Source organism: Calidris pugnax, unplaced genomic scaffold (genome assembly GCF_001431845.1).
Source record: "Calidris pugnax isolate Ruff unplaced genomic scaffold, ASM143184v1 scaffold219, whole genome shotgun sequence".
Taxonomy (NCBI): Eukaryota; Metazoa; Chordata; class Aves; order Charadriiformes; family Scolopacidae; genus Calidris; species Calidris pugnax.
The window spans coordinates 17,299,335-17,320,243 of record NW_015094507.1 but is presented as its reverse complement, the minus strand read 5'-3'; the positions used below and the strand labels follow the sequence as shown (position 1 = coordinate 17,320,243).

General features: G+C 38.7%; 1 protein-coding gene across 1 annotated transcript in view; it reads right to left on the bottom strand.

The window, feature by feature from the left end:
* RNGTT (RNA guanylyltransferase and 5'-phosphatase) overlaps nt 1-20,827 on the bottom strand; it is a 170,988-nt gene extending 150,161 nt beyond the window's left edge. Inside the window, exons 1-7 of the mRNA XM_014964560.1 lie at nt 20,673-20,827; nt 17,441-17,550; nt 12,165-12,268; nt 11,951-12,039; nt 10,901-10,976; nt 7,932-8,181; nt 272-381 (exon numbers count right to left, since the gene is read on the bottom strand). Of these exons, the coding sequence (XP_014820046.1) occupies nt 272-381; nt 7,932-8,181; nt 10,901-10,976; nt 11,951-12,039; nt 12,165-12,268; nt 17,441-17,550; nt 20,673-20,736 (803 nt within the window). The 5' untranslated portion in view covers nt 20,737-20,827. The remainder of the gene's footprint in view (nt 1-271; nt 382-7,931; nt 8,182-10,900; nt 10,977-11,950; nt 12,040-12,164; nt 12,269-17,440; nt 17,551-20,672) is intronic.
* Nucleotides 20,828-20,909: the final 82 nt, after the last annotated feature.

Below are 20,909 nucleotides of genomic sequence, written 5' to 3'. Positions count from 1 at the left end.
TAACCTGAAAAATGTTTTGTCATCTCAATGGAAAAACAGTTTTAGAGCCTTGTGTTCTTCATATCAGCAGTTGATCATTCCATTTCACAGTACAATGCAAGACTCATCTGTTTCACTGCTGAATGTGAGGCTTGCTTTTTGTTCTAAACAATCCATCCAAAACTAGTCACCTTTTTTTGTTTTTACAACGCGCTGTTTCCTTCTGAGAAACTAGAAATGTAACACTTATTTCTAGACAGTATAAATAAACAAGTTCTAAATGTTCACATACCCTTCCCATCCACAGAACTGCTGACATTTTTGCTGTATTCCTCCTAACTTTGGTTGCGTTGTCACCTGGGTCACACATTTAACTGTTATTCCTTCCAAGAAAATTGCACCCTAAATAAAAAAAAAAATATATTAAAAATTAGCATTTAAGCCTTCAAAAATCAGATCAGAACATGTCAATACAAGATTAAAGCTGGTTTTACAACACTTGACCTTCACGAGCTTAAATATTCCTTAAAGATTCTCTGGCAAATACTTTGCCAGTAAACTCACTGGTAAGCCTTACTATGAACCCAGGAACTGAAAAAAACAAAAATAATTAAAAAAAAAAAATTAAAGGAGGTAAATAGTAAGGGATAGGTACCTTTTAGCTAATACTCTCAAGAAAAGTTCCTATGTCAAGCTACAGCATCAGTCTGACTCACTATTTTTCATTTGTAACTAAAATGTTTTTATTTAAAACAAATTATGCTAGTATCAAGTATTTAACAGTGAACTGGTCACATATGGAATTTGCAGGGATCAAATTAATCATCCTTAGTACACAAAACTTTATATAATAATAAGGCAGAGTAAGAATCCCTTTGTGGATGAGATTCTGAACCTGAACAGTACTGTAAGCCTGGAGCAAATCACTGTTCATTAAAGGTCCCAAAACACTCTCCAGCAGAAGCATTTGTGACATCACTTTTAGGTGTGTCAAAAAGTATGGCCTCAAAATAAGTAAACTGGGAACTAAGGACAAAATTAACCTATGAAATGTTAAATATTTTTTTTAAATACATAAATAGTATTTTTAGACCAACAATTCCATGCGTTCCTTGATTCATGGAAATGAGAGCTGCTCACTAGGAGCAGAGATCTAACATGAGAAAAATACACGTAGCTTGGTAATTAATGAACTTAAGTCACTGGAAATCATCTTTAGACATGGGGTTTTTGTTGGTTTGGTTTCGGATTTTTTTAAACAAAAATCTCAGCAGACGAAGACATTAAGTTATATTTTTCTCCCTTCAAACTTTTGAGATGCATGTTTTCAATTAAATGTTAATTTTATCAGACTGAGATGGCAATTCCAGTACAAGAAGTTCAATTACATGGATCTACCATGTTATATGTCTCAAAGGTTAAACTTACACTGTAGGGAAAACAACTGAAAGAATGAAGGCACTTATGCAGCAGCAAACTTAAAGGGTTCTCAGTTGATCTAGGACAGACTTCTTAACAAAAGAGAAAACATTCAACAGCTGGTTTGTAACAAAATACTTGTGTAAAAATATACTTGCATAATTTCATTCTCAATCTAAACCAGGTTGCTAAAGTGGAGGTGCTATCCTGGATGGCACAGAAAAGCCTAAGGAGACATCAATAAAAGAATACTTAAAAAAGAACACTAAAATAACTTGTGGATTCCAGAAAAAGTTTGATGCCAAGTGAAATAAAAACAAATTCTGCACAACAGAACCCAATAAAGCCACCAGTTCTACAAAGCGACATCACTGAAGACATCTACAGGGATCCTAGACTTATTTCAACAGCATCTCAAATAAATTCTCAATGCACACTAAAGAGATCAAAGTATGAAGTTTCCACCTGTCGGACTAGGAATCCTGCAAATGGAAACACAAGTATTTCATATCTGTTCTCTAAAAATGCTTGAAGCTTGCCTTAACAAATCTAGCTGCATGCCAGTGATGAGAGGAGCCTCCTCCTCCTCCTCCCTTCCCTTTCCACACGCCATGGCGCTCATCTGTTCTACCCCTCAGCAAGTCTAGGAACTTAGCTGGCAAAAATAACATCACAAATTAGTAATCTTCTGCCAAATTAGTATCCTAAACTAGCTGGCCATAGGATGAGTCAGCAGTGGTGCCAGCACAAGGGAAGCAGAAGGAACACAAGGAGCGCAGGGAAAGCAGGACCGCAGTTTTCAGCACAGCCTGCGTTTGGTTAAGATTGGCTCAGCTGCATCACCAAATCGTATTCTGAGAACAGAACATCCTGAGGAAATCAGCTACTTCATAACCTTAATTACCTTAAGCTCCACAGCCTTTCAGCGTGTCACTTATCCCATATTATGTATGTGGGCACCAGCAGGCACAAGAGCAGCCAGGTGACGGGGCGAGGGAGGCAGACAGCTACACACACCTGGCCAGCTCGGGGTCTGAATTTTGAGTCAGCTCTCAAGAGCACCATGAAATCAAGGAAGATGGTTGTGCTCTGCTTCTCAGAATAATGGCAGAGTGTAATGGCAGCACAACTGCTAAGATTGAAGCAAAAGACAGAATTGGAGTACTGGGTCCAGTTCAAGAAGGACATGAAACTACTGGAGAGAGTCCAGCGGTGGCTACAAAGATCATCAAGGGAATGAAGCATCTCTCCTACGAGGAAAGTTTGAGAGACTGAGGGCTGTTTAGCCTGGAGAAGAGAAGACTGAGAGGGGACTTCATCAATGTGATTAATATCTAAAGGGTAGATGTCAAGAGGATGGGGCCAGACTCTTCTTAGTGGTGCCGGGTGACAGGACAAAGGGCAACAGGCACAAGCTGGAACACCAGAAATTCTGCCTGAACATGAGGAAAAACTTCTTTACTTTGAGGGTGGCAGAGCCCTGGAAGAAGCTGCCCAGAGAGGCGGTGGAGTCTCCTCTGGAGACATTCCAAACCCACCTGGATGCACTCCTGTCCAACATGTTCTGGATGACCCTGCTTTGGCAGCGGGGTTAGACTCGATGATCTCTGAAGGTCCCTTCAAACCCCATATCATCCTGATCCTGTAACAGGAAAGAACTTCCAGAAAAGAAAAAGTCCTAAACACCAAACTGGTGCCTGCCATTCGAAAGGCTCTCTTGCAGATTATCTGGTTTTGGAGCCACTAATGTCAGAGCGTGTAGTACAGTCAAGTTTCCCTACAAACCAAAATCATCTGCATGCTGCTTTCACGCTTCATATAATTTTAAGCAATCTAGAAAATTCTCCATATGGTAAGGAAGGTAAAAAGTTAGGATGAATTATTCAAAAGTAAAAAACATCAGCTTCTCATAACATAGACATTATACATCTGTATTTAGTTCTAGTAACTTCGCTTTGTTTGCTAGTTTCTTGTAACAGCTTTTAATTGTTTATTGATTTTAAACACCTGACCAAACACAACAGGTGCTCTTGCACAGGCAGTATGTGCTTGATGCATGTAAATACATACATATATATATATATGATGGGTGGGGGGCAATTTTGAAAGACTTAAGGAAAGAAGTACAGCTTATAATTTGACAAACAAGCCAAGCTTTTGTGTTTTCATACAGGCTTTTCCATTCCCCTGATTAGGCACCTTATAACCCCTTTCTGTAAGGCTGTCAAGTTGAAAGAAGTAGAGGACAAGGGAGAACCAGAAACAGAGGAAAGTGTTGAGGACACAGGGTGAAAAGGAGGTTATCCCAGGTCCTCCAGGTAGCACTGCTACCAAGCCAGGAGTTATAAACCCATAGATCCATGCCCTGCACAACCTTTCACACCACCTGTACTAATCCAGCTCTCCTCACTTGCCACTATATCCCTCCACCCATCACTTCAGCTGAAGGAAAAGCAGCAACGTGTATCATCATGTGTTGGTTCAGATCCTAAACACCATCTGGAGGAGTGGGTGGGTGGAAACGACCTCAGCCACACACCTCTCTGACCCTGGTGACTACCACCAGGCTTGGGCAATAGCCACCTTCAACCACTCAGACTTGATAGAGTGCCAATATGCTCAGAGACTGCCTTCCAGAGGGTAAGAAACATCCCGAAAATGTATCAGGTAGAGAGAGGAGTCTGCATCTTCTAAAAGAGAGGGAGGGAGAGCCAGGGAGTTACACTGATCAGCTCAGATTTACTACCTAGAAATACAGGATCATCACAAGAATTGCCTCCAGGGATTTAAAAGCAAAAAAAGATGTAGGAAATCACACTGACTGACACTCAGTAGAAACAGCGTTCAACTTATCGTTTGGGTTTGGGGGTGAAACAGCCTTCACAGCATTGGGAGAAGAAGGAAATACCAAATCTTTTGATGCTGGCTTTTGTCCTGGCTTGTCTTTCATTTGCTTGTCTTGTTCTCAGAGAGGAACACAAAAAACATGGGGTAGATATAACTTCTATAAAAGAAGAGAATCCTGCTTCAAAACCAGGTTCAGAGGAGTTTATGTTTCACTAACAAAATGGAAGAATATATTGAGGAGGATCTGCAGGGTCTGGTTTAGGTGTGAGAGAATTAATTTATTTTTCCTAAAGTTCCTCATAGCATATTCTTTTCTTTGCTACATCTGTGAATTTAGTATCAGGGATACAGACTGTGATGGTAGCTTCAGAATTCAGTGTTATCCTTAAGAATGGGCAGGAAAAAAACACTGTGCATTCAGTATAAACAAAGTTCTACTTACTCTTAATAAGGAATAAGCAATTATATAAACACACACTGGTAGATAATTAGAGAAAAAAGATAGGGAGGCAGCAAGAGACCAAAAGCTGAATTAGTATTATTCTGTCTTGTAAAAGGCAATTATATTGAGATACATAAACAGAAGTATTAGCCTCAAGATATCTGAAATTAATTCCTTCCTATTAACCACTAGGATGGCTTCAACAGGAGGGTGGAGTTCAATTATGGGCACCGCAGTCTCAGAAAAACATGGGCCAACGTGAGAGAATGAAAAGAATTACAAGAATGGTCAGGAGTATAAAAAATATGGACTGTAAAGAAAAAGTGAACAAATTGGCATTTAATGTGGAAAAAGAGAAGGCTGAAAGGAAATGACACCAGTATTCATGTATATAAAATGCTGCTGCAAAATCAGAAAATAGTGTTTTTGCCATATCCATCAAGAGATGCCCATAGGCAGAATAATAAGTATAGGGGTTAAACTCTGGGGAAAAGTAGTACATCACACAGAGAAAAACAAAGTTACTAACAGTTAGAATCAAAGGACTTGGATAGTTAAATAATAACTTTCCTCGCTATGTCAACCATGGGGTTTAGTGGTTTCTCTCTGTCTTGCAGATGACCGCAAGGCACACGCACTCCAAGTCATGAAGAAAATCATTAACAGCTACAATCTCTTCCAGATTGTTGGAGATGTAACCACCCATTTTAGAAGCACTACTTATTACACCCTGTACTGCCTGTGAAATACGCAGCTTACATCGGACTAGAACAGATGGCACTCCTTAATAAATAGTAAAAGATCCGGTTGACCCATGAAAAGTTTGAAGGTTCTGGCTCAGAATTATAACTTTTTGTCCTATTTGCAAAATCAAGTGTTTTTCTCCTTAAGATTTTTTTCCCTAAAGTGAGATTCTAAGTGTCAACTTGCAATGTTGCTTCGATGCTACAATCATTTTGGCTGACACTGACAAAGTCAAAACATGTTTGGATTTCCTGGGTAGCACCTGAAACTATAGAATCATGGAATGGTTTGGGTTGGAAGGGACCTTAAAGATCATCAGGTTCCAACCCCCTGCCCTGGGCAGGGACACCTCCCACCAGACCAGGTTGCTCAAAGCCCCATCCAGCCTGGCCTTGAACCCCTCCAGGGATGGGGCAGCCACAGCTTCTCTGGGCAACCTGTCCCAGGGTCACATCACCCTCGTAGCAACTACTGCTGCTGTCAACTGCACTCACACAATGACAAAAGAAACTGTAATGGCATTATGTTCTAACTGTTCCTATACTTTCCATAGCATATTAAAAAAAGGCTGTCAAGACTTTTTGACACTAAAATATGGAAGTTTTGGAGAAAGACACTGCAGTAAAGTTTCTCACAACCAGGACAGATTGCTAACTGCACTTTGCAGGCCAGCTCAGCAGTTGCTTCTGACTATTCATTTCCTCCTCTACCCCTAAGCTTTTCTTCTACCTACATAAAGATTTGGATCAAAATGAAAACATTTCAGAACATCTTTATCACACCAACCACCTCTAGTTTGACACTGTCTACCCCTAGGTGTTTAGAGGATGAGTTGTATTAGAATGCTGAGAACATCTGCCACAGGAAATCAGCTGTAACGCTGAAAAATTAGCCCTTCAGACAGTAAATTAAGAAAATCTGAGCAAGAGGTATTTACCTGATAATCATTCCCCCTGTAGGTCGCATATTTACAAGGAATCACAAAGAGATTGTATCCATCTCTACTCAGTTAAGAAGCAGTCCAATCTGCCAGCCAAGAACCATGGTAAAGAATTCTCCCCGTTCCTCCTCTTCGTGTCAAAGAATGTTCCTCCAGAGCTGCAAAACTAAATTATACGAATATGCATATTAACTAGGTGATTATTTCTTTCAAAAATTATCTAACTCATAACTAACTTTTAGTTATTAATATGCTTATTCGTATAATTTAGCTTCCAGCTTTCAAAAAACTATGTGGGCAGATACGAAAAAGCCTGGGAAGCCAGTATCGTGATTCCTGTTAAACAGACCAGTTTAGTTTTATACTTGCTGAAAAAAGGCCAACATTGGACCTCACCATCACACCTCAGTCACTAATACATCAAAAGGCAAGTCAAAACAAATAGTTTTGAGGTATCATCCCAAAGAAATTTTTTTAGATATCAGTGTTTTACTGCAAGGCTAATGGAGGTAGCAGCCATATCATGAATGTATTTCTACTATGGATTTTTTACAGTGTAGGCAATTTTTTATTTCAGCTGATGGATTATTTTAAAGTTTTCAAAGTTCATCTTGCTTCTTCAGATGAGATTTCACATTCCTTTCAGGCTAATTTCTTCCACACTCCATCTGTAAACTGAACAGCTGCAGTAACAACAAAAAGCATTTTCGCAGCATAATTCATATAAGGATTTCCAAGTGTTTGCAAACAAACACACCTCAGCAAACAAGTGAAATAATTCCGTATTATGCAAGAACTGAATCTATTTTTGCACTTAGCAATAGTCTCCCTTAATTAATCTGCAAGTGAAAAAAAAAGGTAGTAATTTGGAGAAAACTGAGCCATTACTCTCCAGACAATTCATGTATATTCTTTATACTTAAGTATTAGTTCCACACTATAGTAACTACAGTAACTTATTTCATCAGAATTATGCAGACTTATGTCAAAACAACCAGAGTAAGTGATAAGTCTTGTCTCTTATCATTAACAATTTAAACAGCTTCGAACAAAATATAATTTCACACCTGCCCTGGGGTTTTTAAGCTCATCTTGCCTTTTGCTAATCCAATTCTCAATCTTATAAAATTTTCACAAGTAAGAATATTCACCAAAATGAGCACTGAATTGAAAGAATGCTGAATATCATCCACATGGCTACAAAAATTAAAAAAAAAAACAGTTTACACACTTCTTCCATAATATTTCACCTCTAAACACAGGGTGAAAAATTAAAAAGCACTTCATTGTCTCAACTCAAGCTTAAGAAAAAAAAAGTGCATTAGAAAAACAAAGTCATTGTTACAACTGCAATAGTTGAGGTGTTGAATATTAAAGTTCAAGGTTCATAAAGGAAACAGAGTTTGCAATGAATCTCTCTGGTTTTACCTGCTCAAGACAATACCACCAGTCCTCATTTGCAAAAGCATTAACACTCGTGTGTATTACATAGTAACCGATGAATATCTGTATATTAAATTAAGTTTAAAATTAGAATCTAAAGTTCTTAATCAAAAATACCAGTTTTAGACGTTCTTTTCTCCTCTTGCCAAAGGAAGAGCTTGATGATCCAGGTTCTGATTCCTGGCCTCCCGTTTTGCCATTATCATCCTCCTCCTCTTCATCTTCATCAAAGCACCATTCTGGTAGCTCAGGTGGTGACGGTGCATCATCTTCATCTCCATAACGACGAAATAATTCCTTCAAATAGTCACCTTTATAAATACCTGGTGGTCTAGCCTGAGCAAAAGTAGCCACAGCAGCCTCAATACTGTCAAATAAAAATTGAAAATTACTCCGGATGCTTAATTTACATGTTTTAGTTATGCTATGCCTTACCAAACATAAGATTCATTGGGACTAAGAATTTTTAAAAAAATTCCAAACTGCTTAATTGTAAAAACATTCCTTATATTTGAAGTATCATGCCTGGCAACAGTGACTCTTGCACAAGAGTCTGCCTAATTATGCAAGCACTGTGTATGTTTTCAGAAGCAACTGTAGCTTGCACTGCTTCATCTCCTTATGATAGCTAACAGTGGTCTGCTGGTCACCCAGGTAAAACTTTTATTATTGCTACAGAAAAGGAATGGGTGACACATAGGTAAGTACTTAAGGATTGAATGAAGACAAAAGAGACCAAAGAGAAAGACAAGCAAACTCAATGAAGAAAAACTAAAGTGTTAGAATTCAAATTCAGCTACATTTCCCCCCCCGTGAATTATCTTTCCTTTCACTAGAGGTTTTGCCTCATACTGAGAAAAAGCATCCTAATCTTTTGAAATTACTTCTCCTTCTGGAAGTTTCTCATAAAAACCTGTAATTCAGAAGCCTTTTTACTATGCAGCTAACACTTAATCTTAAGTGCTTTAATAAACTGGAGGCTGGATCACAAAAAAAAAAAGAAAAAAAAAAAACCCAAAACTAACAGTTATGCACCTTCACTACCCAGCTGGGAAGCACTGCCAACTATGTAACAGTGAGCACAGCACAAGGGTTTTATTGTGGCTATTTTCATAGATCCTATGAAAATGTTGAACAGAAAGCACTGGACATAATTCTGTCTTCAATTTAGTAATGCTCCGTAGACCAATGTTTAGAAATCTCACTAAATAAAAAGAGATGAGAAATCACAAAAGGTACATGCCCCCATAAAGCTCCTTGATAAGCCCATAGCTTAAAGCTGAAACAAAAGCACATATTGCATGCTATGAAAATAGCTTTTTTTCAGATAAGAGAATAGCCTGCTACTGGAACAAAGAAAATATATACCTACAATGGAAAAAAGAATTTAAATACAAAAGGCATTTTTTGTCTGACATGTACAGTATAGGAAGGAGCCTGAGAACTTTCTGAGGCAAAGAACCACTTCCTCAGAACCAGTATGTTTGTTTATGTTTTCTGATCTTTGGTAAGAGTGGAAAACAAAACATTTTCAGGAGTGAGATTATCAGATGGTCAGTCATCAGATCTCAGAAAAGACAGTTTAAGAAACTGAGTTATTTAGAAGGATCTTCCTTCCTCATTCTGTTTTCTAAGACTCCTAATTTCATCCTCACCAGACATTTGTATTTTGGTATCTTTCTTAAATTGTTTCACATCTTCTGTAACCAATGCCATTGAAAGGCCAAAACAAAGCACAATACATGGGGCCTGAAAGACACTCAAATTTGTCTTGGATAATATTAGAACCCTACACCACTCTGAAATAGGTGGCAATGAAAGCCAAAAGAGGCAGCACAGATTTCAAGCACAGAAACCCAGCTGAAAGAAAATATATTTTGCATGTTCTAGAAACGTAACAGTCTTTGGGAAAAATGAGTTGTGAAAAAGAGAATCAAGTAAGGTTTCTGATCACTAGCTGCAGAGCTTTCAGTCTGGATGACGTTTCTTTAAACTAACTGCAAAATATATCTCAGTATTCACAACACAGCAGCAGCAGTCCTAGATCATATGCTTAAGGAATGAATATAGATGGATTTTTCCATCAGGAAAATCTTATTTCCTCATCAGCAAGTAATAGGGCCTTATTTTAAAGAATGATACAGCAAATTGGATTTATCTTGATACAACGCTTAGCATTAACTACCACCTTGCCAAAACCCATCCTTTTGCTGTGGACATTTTTCCCTACCAAGTGATATCTGGGTGTTCTGTTCAAATAATTGGACGGAGATGAACAGACTTGATACAATTAACTAGCTGAATGAAGAAAAAAAAAGAAAAAAAAAGATATGGCTGTTAAGTTTTATGGCTTTTCCCACAGAGGTTTGAAAATAAAGAGAGGCTGCACAGAAGTTGGAGTTTCAAATAGATTCAAGTGCATTTTCTCTTCAGAACAAAGGACCAGTTCTGATTCTAATTATTACATCCTGCTTTTAAGTTGTTAGATAAAAAGCATACAAATTCTTTTTCACACTAATGTCATTTGAAAAAGACCGCTACTCTTTATGAAGAGCATTTTTAAGTCACAAAACCAACAGGTGAGTCTGTGCAGAAGCATGATGTAGACTTTAGTCAAACAACAAGCTGGAAACAAGGACTCTGTCTCCCCCTGACCCTTCAGAGGTGACTATATCACTCTGCTGCTGCTCTAGCTGATCTCTCCAGAACTCAAGAAACCAAAAGAGCGTACATGCAAACCTACATGAAAAAAAGTAAGAGAAATAATCTTTCAGACATCTCCAAACTCTATATTCTTACTCAAACTGTGGGACATGTCATGGGGAAGAGACACAATACAAGAAAAACCCACACACAGCAGGTAGAGCTCAATTTTGACCTATGGGACCTGTAAAGCTTGACAGAGACAGGCTAAGCTACAAAGGGATAATATGAGTAATGTTAATACAGGTCCTTTGCTCAAGATCAGTAGGCAGTTTTAAACAGTGAATTCATTAGGACAGCTGTCAGGACAATGAGTGAAACATACTTAAGAAGATCCTTTGGTCACTCTCCACAAATCCCTAAGAATTAACATTCAAAGTTACCTCCAGTCCAACTTCTCAACCAAAAAGGCACAGATCAGAAAACCAGTTCTATTGAAACCATGTGTGCAATGGACACCTAAACAAGACAAGAAAAGAGCATAATCATTTGCAAGTAGTTTTAGCAAATATACTTTAGTTTCTCAAGTGTATTTTTGAATCCTTCTACCTTCATGAGTAACTTTAGAGTTATCTCCCTTCCCATCACGTAAGGCACATAAGCCTAAAAAGAAATATATTGTATTCTTTCTGCAAATTATTAGCAACAAAAGCATAGGATATCTCAGTTTATCCCAACTCAAGAGCACTAACTTTAATGCAACTGAAATATGGCTAATACAGATAAGATTCAAAATATTTTGTTATGACTGCTCAAATGCTTATCAGAGACAACACAATCAAATCCAATAATTCTGGTTTTAGTGGATTCAACAAGCCTTAAGTTCATTTCACACCACCAGGCATACAAAACAAACACAGCCAGATTACCTTACCCAAACTTGAAAGAGGTGCCAATAAACCACAATTCTATTTCAAATTTGCTATTACCATGCTAAGACCACTTATTCATTAAAAAAAAAAAACAACCTACAAAAAGAAAACTATACTACAGTATAATCACCTTGAATTACTTATCTTTTCAATGTAAGAAAAAAAAGCTTTAAGTCTTCAGCCTCTATTTTACTGAATTCATCCCCCAGTGAGAGGGGAAGAGTCAAATGCATTGGAAATTTTTTTTTTCTCTCAAGGCAACAGCACCATCTAGTGATAAACAAACCAGGTTAACAATTTCTGCTATTAAAAATGTAAAGGGTTCAATTCTGGTGCAAGTGCCAAAATATTGCTGATGACTGATGTCACCCCTTCTCATTGAGCAGTTCCTCATTTTTCATATCACATACTTGTGTAACTTTTTTGAGAAAAATCATAGAATCTAAGGAATTACTAGGGAATAATCTCCCAGTCCTTCCACAACCTGACTGCAGTTATGAGTAAATATGAAAGAAATTAACAGTAAAATGTTAGATTTAAGATGGCTATAAGAAGACATACCTATAAGCTCTGAGGGATTCTTATCACTGAAGTGTTCACATACACGGATAAATGTTTCTGTATTCTCAGGTGTAGGGCACTCACCATGCCTAAAAAACACAGCAAAGCAGATGTTAGGAGACAGCTGGGGGAAAAGGAAGAGAAAAAAGATGAATTATTTCAGTGTGATCCTTCAAATTAAAAGCTAAATATTAACAAAGTACAGACAACTTACCCTTTACACTGGAGCTTTATATATTTAATCCCCTCTTTCTCTATATCATTCCTATCGTAGAATCTAGTGGTGTTGGTCAAGTCTACCAGTAAACCCATTTTAACCTAAAAAAACCAACCAAACAAAAAAGCATAAAGTAAACTTATATATGTGGTTCATATATCAGTGCATATTAAAAGCAATAGCAGGCTACAGTTGCAAGTTTAAAAGTCCTTAAATATTGCATTACTTCATAAAATCTATATAAATTTGATTTTACCCCCATCACAGTCATCTGTGTCTCTTTGTGAAAGCTGGTATCTGAATTAGCACTAGCCATCAATTCAAAAAATTTCAGTTTGTTCCCACCAACATTTCTAAATAAGAAAAATCTGCTAGCAGCAGGAAGGTATCTGATAAAGAATAATTTTAGCATGTTAAAAGACAAATAAGGTAGAATCGTGTGCTTTTATGTTTTCAGTTATCAAACACCGGCACAGTGGAAGTACCAGAAGAAAAATTAACTACTGAGACTCATATACAAGTATACTCCCAGAAATAACTCTTCATTTATCCATCCACTAATTTAGAGTGCAAAACAAACAAACACATTTTAAAGTTTAAAACAAAAATTCACTTAAATTCTTAGAAACATTTTATTCAAAGCTAAAATGTGAACTAACTTGAACTCTTCAAAGATTCTGTCAGCAATTAAGGTGGCAGTTTCAACCACACAGATGTGAGGAGGTACCTGAATTCAGGCTGCCTTGTCCACTCTGCCCTAATGTGTCCCCTTGTGCATGAACCTAGTTTTTTAGTCCTTGTTTTTCATAGCTGTAAAATTTTAAAGCAGCCTTGCGAAAGCTACTGTCTTTAAAAAGCAAGATGGAACACCAAAATTCCACTGGGTGGCATCCAACACACAGAGAACATCAGTGAAGTGCATCCTGTTGATCCTTGATCCAAAGAAAATTTCCACCAACATCACACCTCCCAGTAGTACCGTTCCAAACCAGCTCACTAACACACCCATGTACTCAAAGTATTCCTGGTTTCCTGCCTTATAATTCCAAGTAATTACTTTTGGTCAAAATGCTGAATGTCATGCTTTCAAGCAGGATGCTCACCACGAAACCAGGTATCTTCTTTTAAAAATGTAATTTAAGAGTGGTAGTTTAGCAAAACCCTTGTTCCATAGCTTTTTCTTTCTTAAAGGTACATCAATAATGCATTTAAAAAATACATTAACATCAAAGCATGTTACACTCGTGAAAACATAGAACACTGTAACTTCAATATATTTAAAACTCCAGCACATACTCATAAACAGGATTTTTATCAGCTTTTATTTACCTATGGTCAACAGACTGGAAACAATTTAGCAGCGCAGTTGGGAGAATTACAAATTAAAACACTGCTTCCAGACAATTCAGAAAAGATAAATTCTAATTATTACTGGAATACAGTTCAGAAACAGCTGCTGCACGCAGAGATGCTGTCCCGTAGACCCCAAAGGCAAATTTCCAATTATCTACAGAGATAGTTAGTTATCCACAGTGTTCAAAGTTCTGAAGATAACACGTTCATAATACTTTCATACTTTCATAATAGATGTTGTGATATAGATATATTAAAAAGTATCATAGTGTTATGTCAGCAGCATTAATCATTTGTAGTGTAATATCCAAACAAGTTCTGAATTTCTCCACGTTTAACAGTGTGGTTAGAGTTGGCAAAGAGACTGATATGAGAATCAGGTGTGTTTCCACCAGCAAACTCTAGACTATGAAGCCACAACTCTTTGAGTGCAACCATCCAGCCAATTCCTTATCCACCGAGTGGTCCACCTGCAAAATCCATGTCTCTCCAATTCAAAGACAAGGAGGTCACATGGAACAGTGTCAAGTGCTTGCCAACAAGTCCACATGGATGATGGCTGTTGCTCTTCCCTTGTCCACCAATGTTGTAACGCCATTGTAGAAGGCCACCAAATTTGTCAGGCATGATTTGCTCTTGGTGAACCATCAATCACCTCCTTATTTTCCATGTTTTACCATGGTTTCCAGGAGGATCTGCTCCATTACCTTGCTGGGCACAGAGGTGAGACTCACCGGCCTGTAGTTGCCTCAGTCTTCCTTTTTTCCCCTCTTTACAAACTACAGTTATGTTTCCCCTTTTTCCCTGACTGACCACAATTCTCACCTATAGAACAGATTCTAGGACATGTACATTCATCTTCCAGGTGCTTTGCTCTGCTCCGAAACCCTGACATCACACCTGTCATCACAGTCATCCTCTCATAAGTTTGGTCCTAGGAAGTTCTTAATAGGAGCTGATTTTTGAAAGACTATCTAAGCTAAAATTGTCACCCACGGGAAAAAAATTATTTTTCCAGCCAATGAATCACATCTTTCAGTCCACTATGCCCAGCCATCATTGAATGACAAAGCTTTGGAAAAAAGAATAACTTTAAATTTTTGAGCAACTTCTCACTAAAACATACATTTACTTCTTACAAGTACTGTTGCAACACTAAAATATTAGACACCACATTGAAATTGAAACAACTACTTTTTTCTTGCTTCTAGTTGTAAAAGATGACTGGGTAGAAGGAATAAAAGCTCATCAATAGCTTGAAATTCTCATCCTCTACATATAATAATACTATGATCTTCGTACCATCTCCATTCTGCTCATACTTACTTTAGCCAGATTCTCCACATCCTCCTACAGTTATGAAAGCCTTCCTCCTCACTTTCTCACATTCCAGCTACTTCCAGCTATTAATGCCTTAAGCGTGCCTTTTCTGCTGCTGTGCAATTACATTGGGTTAGCAAGTTTCCCCTTGGATGACCCCAGAAGTTTCTCATTAGATGTTGGAACTTGAAAACATCCTCCCCAGGAGGGAAAGAGCATGCTACAATACTCTGCATTTTCTCCAGACCCAGGATTTTTTTTTTTCTTGCATTTCTCACTTGAGGAAAATAGGTTAAATCAGTGATTTAATTTATCTGTGAAAACAATAATGTGGCTGAAAACCGATAATTAGTTTTCCTTATAGAAATATTGTAACTTGAGCATGCTAATTGCCCAAACATTCTTTTGAGTCAACTAATGCCCTAACTCTTCAAAACAGAAATAAAACTACCCTTTATAAACCATAGAGTACTAACTGACCTACTCGAGAAACAAATAAAGAAAATTTTTCACTGTCGCCAATTGTTCCTGCAAATTTTTTATGACACCATTAAGATACTATGATAATATTGGCAATCAGAAGGAAAAGAGGGTTGCTGTCCCTCATCAAATCAGTTTCTAACACTCAGATTCTCAGCAACCAGTTCCACGAGAAAAAGAAATCACACAAGAAGCTTGTTAGAGAAAGTTCCTCCCAGACAGATCTTGCCTTAAACATTCAACCAAGTATCCTCAAAAATCTGGGGTAGCAGCAATATCTCACTATTACCAAAAGCCAGATGTAAAAATTTCTGCTGAAGTCTCTAATTTGGGAGACAAATTATATGGACTTAAGTAATAACCAGGTTTCAGAAGTGATTCATTCTACAAAGTATTAGTAGTAAGATGGTGAGAACCATGCACAGTGAGCTATTTCTTCCTTGGGAAAATTCACTTGTCAAGGTCTCCTCAACTGCAAAACCTCCTTCCCAGGTTGTTGGCAAACTGCTGTTCTACAGATATAGCCTCCAGTAACCCCCTGCATACCTCAGCAAATAAAAAAACCCATGTTTTCAAACAGCAACCATCCAGCAACAGTACCAGGGATCAAGATATACAATAGATTTGATGAAAACAGGGAGTTTGAGAGAAATTGTATGTTCTCCTTGTTAACCAAAGTTGCCAAAATATAAGTGGGGATCCTCATGCTAGTAATTGTACTGTCAGATTCTAATCATCTGATGGCACTGCATTCATCACGAATTTGTGGTATTGCAACTGACTGATGCGCCTACTGGAAAGGCTATGAAGGCACACCATCATTTTTTTGGTGACAAATCACTAAGAAACAAAGAGTCAGAAGTTCTGAGTAAGCCTCTGAAGTTCTCCATAACTTCAAAACACACGCAGAATTTTAACTTACTTTTAACCATGAATAAGATTGCTTTTGGAAAATTTCTAGGTATGTCCATTAAAGGCGGTCATAGTCAAAACCAACATAATGCATAAAAGCAGAACTCAAGTAGAATTTAGGTGCATACATCCAAGAATTCTAACAAGAAAAATCCTACCAGTTCAAGCACCTGGGAACAGACACATCTGCTTCACTGTTTGTACCTTCTTATCACAGGTTATCACTGCTACACTGAGTAGCTCACCATCTACATTATACCGAAGCCTAAATAAGATTCATAAAATGAAGACTCCCATATTTTAGTCACCTGATGGTTCTGATGTTTAAGCTCTAATATAGTTTTAAAAGCTCTGAATTATTTTAAATTAGATCAACAGCAGAAAAATGAAAACAAAAGCACAGAAGAAAATGTCACTAGCATGATTAGTTTTATAGAATACATCATCAAAAAAATAGTGCTAAACTTCTACATAACAATTTAATAAACAGATTGCCAAAGTTGTGCTATGGTGAAGAGCAACACGCAAGCTGAAGTAGCCAGACAGAAACAGAGAATGAAGAAATAAGCCAGAAGTGGAACTCTCTAGTCCAATGATAAAGGCATTCATTCACCTTCCTGAGTCCCAATCCATACTCCTAAATTTTTTTCTATTTATGCTTTTTTTTTTTCACTAAGAAGCTACTGGATAAAATCCATAAATTGCTTTCTTCCATCCTTGGATATGACTGGCGAGATACCTTGAATGCTTTATGGTATCAAAAGGATAAAATTATGCACTGAAAATACAGAAGAGTTCTATAAAATTCTCCTGTTGCTTTTAAATGCTTTCACTCCTATAAGCAAAACTGCAACTTAACATATCCATACGCAAGAGTCATTTGTAAAACTACAAACTCAGACTGTCTGAATTTTGACAATGCCATCTCTTCAAGATGCAACAGTAATAATAGAGAAGAGTGAGATTCTTGCTGCTAATACAGTGAATGAGCTGGAGGATTTTGCACAAGCCTTGCCTATAAGAAAGTACTTTTGGAAATTCAGGAGTTGGAGAGAAAACCTGAAAATGTAAAAAAAAAAATAATAAAAGAATTCTGTACAGGTGTCCCAAAGGAAGCCATCAACCACTTTCTTCTTAAATCTGAAAAGCAACATTTGAATAAACAGTAATGAAAGTAATGTTTCAATTAATAGAAAGTTTAACTTTACCTTCAGACTCTTTAAGTAGTTGGATAACATACTCGGGTGAAAACGATTTTCTTCAGCAACCTGATCATCGTATCTTGGTCCTAACATTGTCTTCAAAGGTAAAAACTTCCCTGTGAAAGATAATCGAATTTTGCAGTATTTTATCTATACTCATGTATAAGCACATATACAACTTAGTTATTTCAAACCAACATGCTGAGCAGACTTAGAGTTCACCTTCAATAAAAAATTATCACAGGAAAGGTATCAATAACAGTTGAAACGACCCTTAATTTAGCTTAATTTTCTTTGACATGAAGCTATTAACTCCATACATGACAGCAGCCACTAATTGTTTATGACTACAGTATGTTTAGATTGAGCACTGATTAGGAAGGCTAGACTGAGTGAAGTGTACACGGTTGAGAAAGAGAAATTTGAATAAGATGCAGTAGTAAAATCCACAATTTAAAAAAAAAAAAAAACAAATAACACCCTAAAAAGTAACAGCCTTTTGTTTCAAGAACTGCTGTTCTGGGTTAAAATATCTGTTTCATCTAGAATCTCATCACCAAAACAGGTCAATAACAGATGCCTAGGAAAGAGTATAAAACCATGACAATGACAATCCATCATCAGATTATTCTCCCCAACTACAACAAGCTACAGCTCAGCAACTTCCTGAACCAGAGGAGTTACTCTTCTGTTTAAGGTGTTCTCTCTATAACTGTATGTAATATGGATGTTTTAAACAGCATTTCACCATTCTGCATGCTGCAGGTATGTCTAGAACAGGATTAACTAACGTGAATCAACAGAAGGAGACTGAAAGATGCTGCCAAGACACTTCTCTTTTTAATTTTTCAATATCTTGCTAGCACTCTCCATGGCTAAAGCAAAAAGGACTGGGGTTTCAGTGGTTATAAAAAGCAGGTACCTGCAGAGATGGTGATGCCAAGGCAGTAAGGATGAAACAGCCTGATCATTTTAGATCTAAGAGTTCAGGGCAAGCTTTTTTCATAAAGTACATGATTGAGGTGCTACCCCAACGAAATAAACATGAGAACGCCCCATTCTGAACTGCTGTACCATAAAACCAGTAAGTGGCAGCAAAACACCAATGCTTAAAGAAGTCAACTGGAAAATAACAGGAAGACAACGATTCACACCCCATTCGGAATGATGGGTCCTGCTAACCCAACAGAAGAGCTCCAGGCCTCACTAGAACTTGTATTTGGTCAACAAGACATTCTAGATGCCACAAACATAAGACAAGAGGGTCATGACCAAACACTTGATGAACATTAGTCCACAGAAGCCAGACAAACCTTCCTCAGCAATATTATTATTATTATTACACTATCAGATGGGAATAAAGTCATATACAGATGCTTAGAAATTTGATCGAAATGCTAATTGAAACTAGAATATAACACCTCTGGGAGACAGCACCAACTTCAATAAACTCTAAAAATTATGTCTCATTAAAACTGTTAGATGTCTTCGAATGTATAGCAGAAAAAAGGAGAGAGGGCTTATAGTTTGCTATGACTTTTGGCAAGTTGTGCACACAAAAACCCTAAAAATCACAGGAACAAATGTAAGAATACATTACAATAAAGCAGCCAACGAAATGAACCAAGCCCTTTCCTTCTTTTTTAATGCAGTAGCTTCTTGTGCTCGCACAAGAATGAAAGTGACCAGACTGAATGGAAAAGAATTACCTTGCAGTTGCTGAATAAACAAACACACAAGCGGTGATGGCACAGCAGATGACATGCTGATGAACCACATTCCTGCTGACTCCATGCTACTATATTTGAGAAGCCATGGCTTAAGAAAAAAAAAAGACAAACAAGCAAAACCAACAACTCCTAGAGATCAAGAACTTGCTGAGTAGAAAAGCAAGAATAAAGATAAATGGCCTATCTTTGCCATGTCCAAAGGCTAACAACTTAGGCTATCAAATCTCTTATTAGGAATTTGAGGGAAACCAGTAACCCACAAAATGAACAACTGAAATTAAATACTGATAAATGCCAAAGACTGCATATTGATGGGAAGATTAAGCCTGTTGAGACATCTCACCAGGTTCTAAATAAACCTGTAAACAGTCCTCAGTGTCTTCAGTTCCACAACCAACTCTCATCAAAAAAGCATAAGAAGACGATGTAGAAACATGGGATAGAAAACACAGGAATTGTAACTGTTAAGCAAATTGTGGTACACTGCCATCTAGAACAGCACGCTGAGTAGCATATGCTGTTTTTAAAAAAAAAAAAAAAAAGCCTTTAAATTATCACAGATAGGAAGATGAAAGGAGTGAAAACTAGAAGATATCGGGGGAAAAAAACCTGGAGTTTGGATTCGCTTACCTTATAAAGGAAAGAACTTGAGAAAACTAAAAAGAACAAAGTTTGTTTACTTTGTCTGATACTAGGTAGGCAGGGGAAACATTCATCTGAAGTCAGAATGGTAGTTAGCTCACAAGCAAAAAATGTGTGTTCACATGATACTTAATTCACTGCCACCAGGTGCCAGCAAAACTAGATACCTCGCAACAATCGAGAAAGACAGCGTGTTATGGGCAAGAACACCCAAGATGACAGCTATTACTGACAATACCTGAAACACACACACAGAGAAAACTTTAGAGAGCAGCACTTAAACTCATCCTTCAGCTGAACAGCTTAGGAACACACCGGTGGCTGACAGGCCACTGTCAGTCGGCCCAGTAAGTGAGCAACATTGATAAACATCAAAGCTTTCAGGGGGAAAAAAAACCCACAAAAACCAAAACCAGAGAAGGAAGAGGGTGCTCGGGGGACTCGTCAGGGCTGAGGTGTGCTCCGGTACCGCAGCTTCTGCACGCCCGGCTGCCGCCCCTCTCATCAGACCTGACGGTCGGGAAAAGTTTTATAGTCCTAAACTTAACCAGTGCGAAGCGAGAACCCAGCATTAATGCTCCCGTGGGCAGAAGGCGGAGGGGGGCTGGTACCCCGGGACAAACACCGGCCCGGGGAGCTGAGGCGGGGGGGGGGAATGGCCACCCGGTGCCGGGACAAAGAGCCCTGGCCGTGCCGGAGGGCGAGGGAGGCCCCCACGGCGCTGAGAAGGAGCGAGGGGGGGCTGAGGGGCCGGGACGGGCGGGCAGGGGAGCGCAGCGAAGGGGAAGGGACCGTCCCCGCCACACAGCCACCGCGGGGCAGGGCAGGACCGGGCAGGACCGGGCCGGGCCGGGCCGGGCGCTCACCTGCCACGGGCTGCCCCCTCCTGGGGCAGTGGAGCCAGCGCGGCGGGATCTTGTTGTAGGACATGGCTGGGGGGGCCCGGGCGGCCCCCGCCCGCCCGCGGGGGTGAGGGGAGGGAGGGGGCTGCGGGGCGGGAGAAGCCCCGGGGCGCTCAGCGACCCCTCGCCCGCGGCGCCTTCATTCAGACCCAGCTCCGCCTCAGCCGCCGCTATCCCACACTGCACCGCGCCCGCCGCTTC